The following is a 12806-nucleotide window of genomic DNA, read 5'->3' on the forward strand; positions in this document are numbered from 1 at the left end:
AGACAAAATGCAGAGAACTCCTGAAAGATTCAGTGCATTTGGAAATTTTTCAATGTAGCTCTGCAAATGCAAATGTAAAAAAAAAATCTAATAGACTTTTAAATCTATATTAGGAGATGTAACCCTTGCCAGGGCCGGGGGGGGGGGGGGGCAGGAGGGAATATCTTAATAAAGAAAACAAAATGAGCCCGGGCTAGGAAGGGCTGTGAATTTCAAAACCTGAAAAAAGTGTGTGTGTGGGGGGGGGGGGGGAGAGGAGGGAACCTTTATTTTTAAATGTCACAACTTTTTCCTGCGCCTCTCGCGTGCAGTTTCCAGCTGACACCCGGGCTTCCTCTGCCTCAGAGCGTCGGGAGGAGGGGGCTAGGCAAGAAATTATATCTAAATCTATCTCCAGATAATTAGAATACCATGAGGCAGGGTTAAACCTTTGTAAAACACACAACTGATTGGCGACTGCTAGAACGAGATTTGAAAGCAACTCAAATAAAAGATCGCGACGTCAGTAAACAGATTTAGAAGAAAAAAAAAAAAAAAAAAAAAGGGGGCCGGTGACAAGCGCGGCGGGAGCGAGCGCCGGGCACGGAGCGAGCGGGAGGCGGCGAGCGGCGTTAAAAGGGAGAGGAGGGGCTTGCGGCGGCCGGCAGTGTCAATCAGGGCCCCGGTCCCAGTAATCCCGGGCAAGCGGGCAGGACCCGACCGCGTCCGCGCAGATCGATAGGCAGCGCGGCGCGGCGCGGCCGGCGGCGGGCGCGGAGGCAGCGCGGCGCTGCGCGGGGCGGCGGCCGCCCCCATGTCGGCCGGCGCCCGCGGGCGGCGCTGAGAGCGGCCGGGCCGCGCCGGGAGCGGGGCGCGGGGCGCGGCGCTGCCCGCCATGTCGTTCCCGCAGCTGGGCTACCAGTACGTGCGGCCCGTGTACCCGCCCGAGCGGCCGGGCGGCGGCGGGGCCCGCGGCGGCGCCGAGCTCGCGCCGTCCGGGAGCCTCTCCAGCGTGCTCTCCTCCATGTACGGCGCGCCCTACGCCGCCGCGCAGGGCTACGGCGCCTTCCTGCCCTACGGCGCCGAGCTGCCCATCTTCCCGCAGCTGGTAAGGGCCCGCGGGGCGCGGGGGGCGCGGCGGCGGCGGCGGCGGCGCCGGGAGCGGGACGGCAGCGGCGGGGCCGCGGGAGCCGCGGCCGGGCTGGCGGCGCGTCCCGCGGGGAGGCCGGCGTCCCGCCGCGGGGCCGGGGGGCCGGGGCTCCGTCGCTGCCCCGGGGCCGCGGGACGCGCAGGGCGAGCGCCGCGGCCGCGCGGAGAGGAGCGCGGTTTCGCCCGCTCCGCCGCGGAAGAGCCGGCGCTGCGCGGGGGAGCGCGCAGGGCGAGCGGCGCCGCGGTGCGCACCCGCGCCCCGGCCGGGACCTCGCGGCGCGCCAGCTCCGCGCTTCGGCGGCGCCGCGCGGCCGGCGGCTCCGCGCCCCGTCCGGTACCGGCGCGACAGGGCCGCGGAGCGGAGCGGGCCGGGCCGGGCCGGGCCCCCGCGGCGCCTCGCTGACGCGGCTCCGCTTCCCCTCGCCGCAGGGCGCCCAGTACGAGCTGAAGGAGAGCCCCGGGGTGCAGCACGCCGCCTTCCCGCACCACCACCCCGCCTTCTACCCCTACGGGCAGTACCAGTTCGGCGACCCGTCGCGGCCCAAGAACGCCACCCGCGAGAGCACCAGCACGCTCAAGGCCTGGCTCAACGAGCACCGCAAGAACCCCTACCCCACCAAGGGCGAGAAGATCATGCTGGCCATCATCACCAAGATGACCCTCACCCAGGTCTCCACCTGGTTCGCCAACGCCCGCCGGCGCCTCAAGAAGGAGAACAAGATGACCTGGGCCCCGCGCAGCAGGACTGACGAGGAGGGCAACTCCTACGGGAGCGACCACGAGGGGGAAGAGGACAAGAGGGAGGACGAGGAGGAGATCGACCTGGAGAACATCGACACCGAGAACATGGAGAGCAACAAGGACGAGCTGGAGGACGAGCTGCAGGACGCCGACCTCCTGCACTCCGACTCCAAGACGGACTCGGAGGGCTCCGAGGGCTTCGAGGACCTGCCCGGCTCCGAGGAGCGCTACCTCAAGGCCGCGGAGGGGGAGCCGCACCCCCTGCACCACCACCACCTCCACCACCACCACCACCACCACCACCACCACAAGTGCGAGCTCCCCGCCGCCGCCCCGGCCGCCGCCGAGCCCCCCAAGCCGCCCCTGCCGCCGCCGCCGCACCGCCTCTCGCCCTCGTCCTCCGCCTCCTCCTCCCCGACGGACGGCACCTTGGGCGGCTCCGTGCCGAAGCCCAAGATCTGGTCGCTGGCGGAGACGGCCACCAGCCCGGACAACCCCCGCAAGTCGCCCGGCGGCGCCTCGCCCCCGGCGGCCGCCCCGCAGCCGCTGCCGCCGCCGCCGCCGCCGCACAGACTGGTGCCCCCCTGCCCGCTGGGCAAGTTCCCCCCCTGGACCGGCCGCGCCTTCGCGGCGCCCCCCCACCACGCCGCGCACCCGCTGGCGCTGCTCGGCTCGCCGCACCTCCTGGGGCTGGGGGCCGCCGCCGCCTTCCCGCGGCCCGCGGAGCCGCCGCCGAGCGCGGAGCCCGCCGGAGCAGGTGACCGCTGAGGGCGCGGGGCGGGGCGGGGCGGGCGGCGGCGCGGAGCCCCCGCGGGACGGGACGGGACGGGCCGGGCCGGGCCGGGCCGCGGCGCCCCGCCGCTCTGCTCGCGCGGCCGGAGCCGCCGGGGGGGCCTCGCCGCGGGGCGGCGGCGCTTTGCCGCCGGGTCGGCCCGAAGCTTACCTTCCTCCGAGGGGGATTTTTGTTGCTGTTGTTGTTGCTGCTAAAGTCGCCGGCGCTGCAGCTCTTTGCGGGACAGACCCGGCCGCGAGAGCTGCTCTTGTCCTTTTCCTTTTCCATCTCCTTTTTCTTTCTTTCTTTTTTTTTTTTTACGGTCATTTCTGCAGTAAAACAATCGTTTTTGTCGTATTTGCAACTCGGTAAGAAGAGATCTTAACTCCAGTGGCTTAATTCAGGGATGGGGGAGAAAATAAAACGGGGGCTATAAAGGAACACTTTTTTCTTCTCTTTTTAGATCGATCTAGTGCCTTGGAAGTAGAGAAAAAGTTAATAAAGACAGCTTTCCAGCCAGTTCAGAGGCGGTAAGAGATTGCTTCCTCAGTCTCCTAAGGCTATAGAGAGAGTTGTAAATGGTTAGCTTGCTTCCTCCGCTTGTGCGGCTCCCTTCGCCGGGCGGTCACCGCTGCTGCCCCGGCGTGCGCGATGGGCGGCCCTGGCTTCCCTCTGCTCCTTCTTGCGGACGCTGGGGACGAGCCCCCCCGGGCCGCGGAGCCGCGCGCTCGCTGCTGCGCGGGTCTGCTTTGCTGCTGTGAGGGTGCGCGGGGAGAGCTCCAAAAAGGGTCGTTGCCGGCCTCGTTCCGTAGGCAGTTCAGGCAGAGAGTAGGCCTGGATACAAATCAAATAAATAACCTTCCAGTGGGGAAATGGAGTGAACAATAGAAAAATAATAACTCTAATTAAAAAAAGGAAAGCTGCTAAGAAAACGCGAGAGACTGCGCCTTCCTGCCTTTAGTTTGGCATCGCATTCTTTGAAATCAGTTACACTTTCGACTGAGCACAAACAAGGATTGGGCCCGTGATATTTCTAATAACTAAATAAATTTGGTATAAGACACTCTTAAACGCTTTTTTATATTTAGAAACCTATTTAAAAAAATAACAACAACAACAACAAAACCAGTGCAACCTAAAGTTAAAAATCATTGTGCCAGCCCAATCTGACCAGAAATCCTATTAAATATTTCTTCTGTGTCATTTTTTTCCAGGCCCCAGAACCAACTTGATGCAGCTATGGTTCTATCAGCGTTGTCATCATCATAGTTAATTCTTTTTATTGTTGTTGTAATGACTGTAAAAAAAAATCTCTGTATAGTTACAACTTGTAAGCATGTCCGTATATTAAAACTAAAAAGGAGGAAAAAAACGCTTCTGTACTATCATCTGGATTAGCAGAGTTTGTGAGGTTTTTTGGAAGTCCAGTGAGAAATAGGTGTTTCTTTTTTTTTTTTTTTTTTTTTTTGTACATACAGTAAAAAATGTACATACGTGTGAACCAAATTGTACAAGAAAGTATATATTTTTGGCTAATAAATAAACTGTTGCCACTTTGACTACACTCCCTGCGGCCGCCCCTGGAGTTATTGCCGGGCCCCGGGGCCGCTCTCCGCGCGGGGGCGGCGGGCGCGGAGCGGGGCGCGGGGCGCGGGGCGCGGGGCCGGGCGCGGAGCGGCTCCTGGGCGGCGCGGCTCAAGGCTGGAGCCGCAGCGCCCCCTGCAGCCCGCGGCGCCTCCGGCTCGCAGCGCCCGGCCCGGCCCGGCCCGCGGAAGGGGCTGCGCGGCGCGGTGCTCCCGGGCGAGGCTGCGGGGGGGGGGCGGGGGGGGGGCGCCGCTGCCCGCAGCAGCCCCGACGCGGCCCGCTGAGCCGCGGAGCGGGGGGATTGAGCGGAAAGGGGCTGCGGAGCCGCCGGTACCCCCCGCCCGCAGCAGCCGCAACACCGACGGGGCGGCACCGCGGGGCCGCGCGGAGCCCGAGCCGCGGTGCCCCCGCGGACCTTCCGGCAGGGCCAGCGACCCCGGCAAAGCGACCCCGGCGCAAAGGCCGGCGGCGGGCAGAGGCGGGCGGGCGGGCCGGTGCGCGCTGCAGCCCCGACGGGCCGCGCCCGGTGCCCTCCCGGCCCTGCCCCGGCCCCGGCATGTGCCGGCTGCCCCGGGCCAGCGCAGAGCCCGGGCCGGGAGGTGCCGCCGGGCCGCTCCTCCGTTTCCCTTTCGCCCCGAGGAGCTGCGGGGCCGCAGGCTGCGCCCGGGCACCGCGGCCTCGGGAGCTTTTCGCTCCGTTTCCTCGGCCCAGCGCCGAGCACCGGCCGGGCGGCGAGAGGCCGCGGGGGCGCCGGGCCGCCTCACCCCCCCCCCCGGCTGCCGCGGGCTCGGGGCTCCCCCCGCCCCCCCCGCAGCCCAAATCCCGATCGGCAATTAGTGCCCGGGCCGCCGGGAGGGCGGGGGGGATCCACCTCGGGGCAGCCCGGCCCCCTCCTCGGGGCGGCCCGGCCCCGCCGGCCCCTGCTCGCAGCCTCTCGCGTAACATGTCTGTTTTGCACCGAGGGGGGGGGGGGTTGCCCCCTCCCTTCCTCTCCCTATGGTGCTGGAAATGGCATAATTACGGAGGTGGTGATTAAATAGCTGGCGCGTTTGGTGACAGACCCTATGGGGGGGGGGAGAAGGTGTTCAGCTCTAGGAGGCAGGAGTTAAAATGAAGTTAAAGTACAAACAGAAGCACATAGCTGACATGCTTCAAGTTTAGACAGTACAAGATATGCAAATGCGCAGGGCTGCGCAGTATTGACATTTTGAGGTCATAGTGATAGGAATGTATTATTTATAGGAGCGGGTTGCACTAGGCCGATAAACTACATTTTAAATCCTAGGCGTCTGTAAGTGATAAGATTTATATATACACTATATATTTACACTATATATATATGTACGTGTGTATACAGATGTATTATATATGCATTTTAATATTTCCAGATTAGTGTTCTCGCTGGCAGGCCTGGCAGCACCGCGGGGACATCCTCGCACCGCGCACGCCCGCACCGCTCCCCGCGCTGCTGTTCGTGACGCTGCGGTGAGCCGACACCGGTCCCGCCAGCGAGGCCCGCAGGGACCTGCAGAGCGAGCAGCAGTTCTGCAGGCTCTGCTTCTTTCCCCCGACGCCCCCGTCCCCTTCCTTTCTGCATGTGTCTTCCCTGGGCACAGCTAGCCCTGGAAACGGCATTTTCGTCTTTGCAGCCGCTGCAAGCCTGTCTTTCTGCCAGGAATAGTTCCCCCTCTTGCACTGCGACAGGCTCCTGAGACGCGGAGGGGGCACTCGGTGGGTGGGTGGCTGGAAAACTGCTTGTTCTCATGTAAATTTTACCCAGTCTTTCTGCACTTTGTATCCCTGCTTTTTCCTGAGCCAGATCTTGCTGGGGGGGGGAGATTAATGGCATGTAAAATGGGAGGGGGGGAGAGAAAGCGAGAGGCAGATTTCCACATCCCCTTCCTCTGGACATCCTGGTGCGTTTTCCATAGAAACTTTCACACAGTGGCCAGACAGATGCTTAAAGGGGATGGAGGAAAATAATGAGACCGCAATGGGAAAACAATTGCGTCCCCAGCTTTCCAGCGCCATTAAAGCCTCCTTTGCCTTCCCAGCCCAGCCCCGGAGCTCCGCGGCCCTCCAGCGCCCGGCCCCGCTGCTCCGCTGCTCCGGGGCGGCCGCGGCGGCGGGGTCCGGGAGGGGAAGGCCGCCCCTCGGTGCGGGCAGGGAGGGCTCGGTCTCCCCAGGGCGAGGAAGCGGTGTTTGTGCCATCCCGGCTTCCCTGACGTGGGGAAAATTGCCATCGATTTTGCGAGGAAACAGTTTTGGTTTGCGTGTTTCAGCAAAACAGTGAGACTCCGACTCTAATTTTTTTAGAACTCCTTCTGCCCGCTTGAGAGCCGTGTCGGAGCCCGGGCCAGGCCTGCCCGAGACAGCCCAGTGAGGCCTCTCGCTCCCGCTCTCTCTGCTGGCTGCTCCTTTCCTGTCTAATCAATTATCTTCCTAGCAAGTCCTTCTCAGAGGTGAGAGCTCATTATGCATATTCATAAATCACAGCTCCCCGGCCTGACACTGATGGATGCAATCATCTCCCGCCCGCTCCCGGGCTCCGCGGGCCGGGCCGCAGGCAGGCGAGGAGGCAGAGAGGCCCCGGGGGTCACGCTGGCTTCGGCTGGGGCGGCCGGCCGCCGCGCTCGGGCTCCAGCCGGCCACGTACCGCGTCCCATTCAGAGCAGCCAAAGTGCCTGTCACGGGCCGGTGACGCGCCGGCAGAAAGCCTGTGAGCCCAGAAAGGCCGGGGAGCTGCCTCCAGCGCAGTTAACTGTTTGGCAGACGCAACTAAAACGGTACGGAGAGGATCCGGCAACCCCGTTTCCCCCCTCGAGGTTTCCACGGTCAGGAATCACGTTCTGATCCACAGTCAGAACAGGGATTAAAATAAAACCCCAAACCTCTCATGTTAGCTAACAGTCTTGCTTTTATTTGACTTGGACAGTTAAAGCTGTTTTATCCCTGTAAGCAAAGACGTATCCTGGTATGAATTCTGATCGTCAGTGTTTAGTTATGTCATGTAATAAATATCTTTCAGATTATACCTGCAACTGTTCTCGGTAGCTACACTGTTAAAAAACAAAGTTGTGGATGGTGTAAGTTACTGCTGCAAGGGCTGGAGGGCACAAGGGCTCCTTCACATCAGCCTACCAGCTTTCGAGATACTAAAGTATATCGCATGTATGATTTCTTTCCCACAGCATGCTTAAGCATGGCGGCATTCAGGATGCTGTTCAGATTACGTGGTTTACCTGTATGGTTAATATTTACACTTTTAAAATACCCCTTTCTATCACTTTGCTCAGAACTATCAGTGTACCAAAGTAATAATACAAAAAATATATGCCCTGGAAATCTTAACAAGATACAAATCAAAGTGAGTCCTAATCAAGTACTTTTGAGAGCGTTATCTTCCTTGTTAACAAATGGTAATAAGAAAATTAAGGCTTATAGCTTGCTTGCATTTTATCTAAGAAAACCAATAAAGATATCAGATGTTCTTTGTTTTATATGTTTGAATGTAAAGCCGAATAATGAAGAACATGTACCTTCTAAGGATTCATTTGCTCTATGGATATTAACCCTTTACGATGCCAGGGAAATTCTGCATTTGTAGAGTGAGAAAGCGCCTGCGCTGCTACCCAGGTTTCTGAGGCCACTTTGCTGCAGTCAAGACAACATCTTTTTCTATTAAATGCTGAAATTGGAACAAAGCAACAATGGCTGCTTGCTAACTATGCATGTCCAACAGGCCTCTTTACTATTCAGCAAATGGAAGATATTAAACAACATTTTGCTTAAAGGTACACTGAGGCCATTTCCATTAGGACATGGTGTCATTCATTTATTCACATGTTAAGTGGATGTCCTTGTGGCTAATGAGTAATAATCAACAGTGACTCCACTTTATTCCTTTGCTCCCAGCAATGTTAAATACTCTGATGGAGTCCCTTTGCTGGCACACTAGAGAATATGGTTAAAAAGTGCTAAAGGACATTTTCAGCATAGAGCAGCCACATACACACATGCTGGAAATACCACTTTTATTACAGTCTATTCTATGAGGCTTTGTTCCCATTTGAGGCACAGCACACGGAAACCTCTGATATTTATTTGAAGATAGTTTATGCCTTAAAAGCCTAGGATTCTAGGTTTGAGAGTCAGTTTGGTTATTACTAGGAGGTGAGTTCTTGGCCACCTGGTTTATAAAAAATCAAAACGCACACTGCAGTACATTCCCCCGACTCTGTATGTGACTATTCATAGAGGTGTTTAGTGGAGGAGCGATTCAGGACAAAATCTTTCCTGCATAAATCTAGTTTGACATATATTTTATAAAATAAAGTAGCTCTCCTACCACCTAATTAATCCGTTTTATTATATCAACTTCAGCGGTTAAGTAGGTTAATAAACTATATTAATATATATTTTTCCCTTTACACGATTGCTTACGCTGGAGTCTGCAGCTTGGTTGTCTCCCGTGTCAATTCCTAAAGTTTGAAAGGTATAAATGAATCATTCTCGGTCATGATTAAGCTTAAGTTAGAAATAAAATATGTCAATCAATCTGGTTGGAAATGTTCCTGCTGTCTAAGCTGGTTATGCAAAACACTCTAAGGTGTATAGGCATGCTCAATTAGGTCAAGGGATATGATGGCACTCCTAGCCATAATGCGTGTCACTTGGATTCCTCATTATTTTTAGCAGTGGTGAAAATGCATGTCAGTAGGCCAGCTAGCCAGATTAGAATAAAATTACTAGGCATGCTCGAATCCCAGGTTTTTAATAGATTAATATTATACTTGTTTTCAAGCAAAATAGCAAAAAGAAAATGCATCTCTCTCTCTCAAATCTGAGTCACTCTATTGAATTTCTCAATAATCATTAGTGTAATTCACACTGGACTATGCAATACTGAAGAGACCTCAGCAGTAAAATTTAAGTGCCTAAAAACATAGATGTAATGTGAAATTAGATACAAGGAGCAAAACATCCATTTGCTGTCTTACAGTCCAACTTGCTTCCAAGGGCAGCACGCAGTGAGCTGTGCGAGGGGATCGCACCCGTCCCCGCTCCAAAATAACTTAATGAAAATGGACGTTCGCGAGGCTGCGGGGCGGCAGCGCTAGTGCCGGCGTGCTCGGGCGGAGGTGCCCGCGAGGGGTTCGCAGGGAAGGCGACCTCAGAAACCTGTGCTTGGTGGACAAGTTTCGCTGAGCGTATGAAATCACAGCCTAACACTAACAGAAATGGTTTCCTATACTTCCAGAAGAGAAATTCCACAAAAAGCAAGTCTCAGCGCTGACGCCTGCCTCCTGGCCTCCTGTGCAGCCACGGAGATCGCCTGAACCGGCCAAAGGAGCGCGGTTAGCGCACCGGTTTCTAAACTCTTCTGGCTGCTGCTTTGAAGCGTACCGGGAGTCCTCGGGCCTGGGCGCAGGAAGTCGAAGGAGGAGCTGGCCAGAGGCAACGCAACGCGCCGGCCTTTTTGTGCTGTGCAAAAAGTGAACTAAATGGAGGGAAGTGGCGAACTGAAAGAACACAGTACTTCCAAGAATCGGAGGCAGGACTGGTGCTACGGGGGCAGCCGGCGCTTCTAAAATACGATCCTTAAGTGCGGTTTTAAAAATGGCAGTGTCCCTTTAAGAACAGCGCTGCACCGCTCTTATTTTCTTTACTGCCAATGAAGTGCAATTAAATCTCATGAATTAATATATTCACTTCGGGAGCATTCCCGTCCTTTTCTTCGGATATCAAAATGGAGCCATCATCAGTCAGTCAGTTAAATAGGAGAATCGGACGAGTAAGTAAATGGAAGCGCTTTCAAACGCAGGGCTAGAAATGCCCCATGAATGTGTAGGGGGCTTCAGTAAAAAGATTTTGACTTGTGTTTTCACCCCGTTCCCACTCTGCTCATTGTTTACTGACAGTGCTGCGGACCCAGCATTCAGGCGCTGCCCGCCCCGGCCCTGGGACGTGAAAACGTCCTCCCCGTTGTGCGGCCGGGCTGGCTTTGATGCCGCCGCCGCCCTTTGTGCGCCCTCCTAAGTCCCTCTCTGAGGCTGCCCCGCGTGCCCGCCCCGAACCTCCCCACAAAAGCTCCTCTTACGGAGAAAATAAAAAAGTCAGAGAGGGGCCAAATGACGGGAGATTGGGCCTTTGCTGTAAAAGGCCACGATTCACATTCAGCGGTCATTTCTTCCTCGCTGAGGAATTACAAAGTTCGGACCGAAACGGCAGCAGCAGAGCAAGGGCTAGCTGGCTGACAAGCGAGCCCGCTTTAACCGCCTTCTTCTCAAACGGTATTCTGTGAAGACCGTGTGCTGCTGAGCACAAGTGTTAAATCCTATCCGCGGTGGTGGAGGGGTTTTTCCCTTTTTCTGAGGATGTCTAATTTGAGGAAAGCAGCTGCGCGATCCGTCTGTGCGTGCTGCACGTGAGGTCAGCCAAACAGATAGGACGCGGATCCAAGTGACGCCCCACAAAGTGCTTATCCCCATACAAAACAGCCCAGCGACATGCCCCAGCCCCGAGCAGGAGCACGCATCCTCGGAGGGGGAACCGGGGGCTGCCGACGTGGGGCGGCGGCGGCGGCACGGAAAACCTCGCAGAGCTGTCCTGATTCCCGGCGCTCCTCTGGTTTGCACCGGCTGTCAGCGGGCAGCGGGAGACAAAGGCTGGATAAGGTCTTACTCTGCGGGCCTGGGCGCTGGGACGGGAGGCGGGTGATTTCATGGCTTTTGTTCCCGAGGTGAGGGGACTGCATTCCCTCACTGAAGCAGAATGGTAACAAGTGGGACCGGGGATCTCCGCGGCTTTTGTAGTGCACTCATCTGAGAGATTGCGCTTTTCTCAGCCCTTCAGATTTATTTTTGCCAAAGTTACAGGGCAATTATGGAAATGCGCCCTTTGAAGCTAGGCCGATTTCTCTTTATTTTCTCCCCCCCCCCCCATGCTACGAAAGCAAAGCTTCCCTCGCCTCCTTTCTCAGCAGTCAGAGCCAGCGGGGTTTGGAGCAGCAGTCGGAATATTCTTTTGAGTAGTGAGAAAAAGTTTTAATAAATATACGTTAAAAAAACAGACTTTGAGGCTTTTTGGGAAGGAAGTGCAAAATACCAGCGAGGTGACGACATCCTCGAAATGGCTTTGTGTCAGCAGCGCGCGGGAACGTGAGACGCTCCCGGTGAGAAGGGCCTCGGTGCCCGTGCCGGCGCTCGCGGGTGCGTGCCACGCCGGGCCGCCCGAGCCGCACACCCCCTTTGCTCCTGCAGCCTCACGGCTCGGTAACAAGAGGCCCAGAATAAACAGGCTGCTACTTTCGCACCTTTGTACACTATTTATCGTTGTAGCTGGGAATCTCGGGGCTGCCCGTGAACCAACGAGACATGTTTTTTAGTTTGCTTGATACGCCAGCGCTAAGGAAACGTGTCTGAAACCAGGTGGCAAGACCTGGAGCTAGGCAGGCTGCGACCGGGGCTGCTTTTTGCCCAGAAACTCTGTTTTGTATCTCTGTGTTTTGTTTCTTTATTTGTATCAGATTACTTTGCTCTCGTAAGATAAATTGGTGCTTTTCTGGCCCATTTAACAAATGCTATGGGCCAAACTCAGATTTGATGTAAGTGGAAGGAGATACTATTGGTGTTCCCCAAAGTTATATACACTTACACAAGGCCTGAGCACCGCCTGAAATGTGGGCCTTCGTCAGCAACACAGCCTGGCAGGAATGCTAAGGTTTCTTGTTGGAGTTTCGTAGCTGAGGTACAAATACCCTTTTCCCTCTCTACGCAGTTTACAAGGGATCCCAGGACCACATTCACAGCGGCATAGAGGATAAGAGATTTGTGCTTTGTGGATGTTAGGGCTTACCGAGTTTGCTGCAGAAGGTTCGTCCTCATCGCGTGTCTATTTGAAAGCGAGAAAACTCAGCTCAGACGTCTCCAGCAGTGTGCTTGCAATCAATTAATAGCAGTAGTCTCTATCACTCCCTTTTGCTTCTGAGAGCAGAGGTGGTGTTATGATGGCTTTCTCACCGTGCATGCAAGGGCTGATGCTGCGTCTGGGGCATTCATTGCGCTTGTAGAGGTCCCAGTAAACAAGTTGCATGGGAACTGGGCTCAGTGGAACTGCAGAAGGTGCCATGGGAAGAGCCCCACCATTCGTCCTCTCCACCCTTCTCCTCACCCTCCTCTCCTCGGTCTCTTCCACACATCCAGAGCTGTCCCTCATTCTCAGCCAAATGCTGAGGACTCCCTCCTATTCCTCCAGACCTCTCCCCAACCGGGGATCACTTTGATTTTCTGGAACTCATCCCATGGTTAGGAGCTACGAGGTCAGGCTCCAGCATACGTGCAAGGACCAGCAGCAGCAGTCACATCTGCCCGGGCTGGATCCAGTGTTTAAAAGCCCTCCAGGAGCTTAATGGTATCTGATTCATATCGAAGGGGTGCTGGGCACAGTGCGGTGCTCATTTTGTTTGTAATAAAAAGAGGAACACTTGCAGGATGCAGATCTAGTTTCAGGTCTGGCTACAAAAACATTAAAATGGGTTTAGGTTCTGCTGTTCTGGTCTTCTCCAAGAATCTTTCTAATT

At 56.3% G+C, this 12806-nt stretch overlaps 1 protein-coding gene across 2 annotated transcripts; it reads left to right on the top strand.

Moving 5' to 3' along the window:
- Positions 1–557: 557 nt before the first annotated feature.
- On the top strand, positions 558–4205 carry IRX3 (iroquois homeobox 3). 2 transcript variants are annotated; one of them, XM_064519511.1, is made up of 4 exons: positions 566–1087; positions 1558–2626; positions 3105–3171; positions 3856–4205. In XM_064519511.1, exons 1-4 carry the CDS (start codon positions 875–877, stop codon positions 3908–3910), a joined length of 1404 nt encoding a protein of 467 aa, XP_064375581.1. In that variant the 5' UTR covers positions 566–874; the 3' UTR covers positions 3911–4205. The 2 variants fall into 2 exon arrangements, with proteins under 2 accessions (XP_064375582.1, XP_064375581.1); XM_064519512.1 differs by lacking the exon at positions 3105–3171 and having other exon boundaries at positions 558–1087.
- Positions 4206–12806: the final 8601 nt, after the last annotated feature.

Source organism: Dromaius novaehollandiae, chromosome 13 (genome assembly GCF_036370855.1).
Source record: "Dromaius novaehollandiae isolate bDroNov1 chromosome 13, bDroNov1.hap1, whole genome shotgun sequence".
Classification (NCBI taxonomy): domain Eukaryota; kingdom Metazoa; phylum Chordata; class Aves; order Casuariiformes; family Dromaiidae; genus Dromaius; species Dromaius novaehollandiae.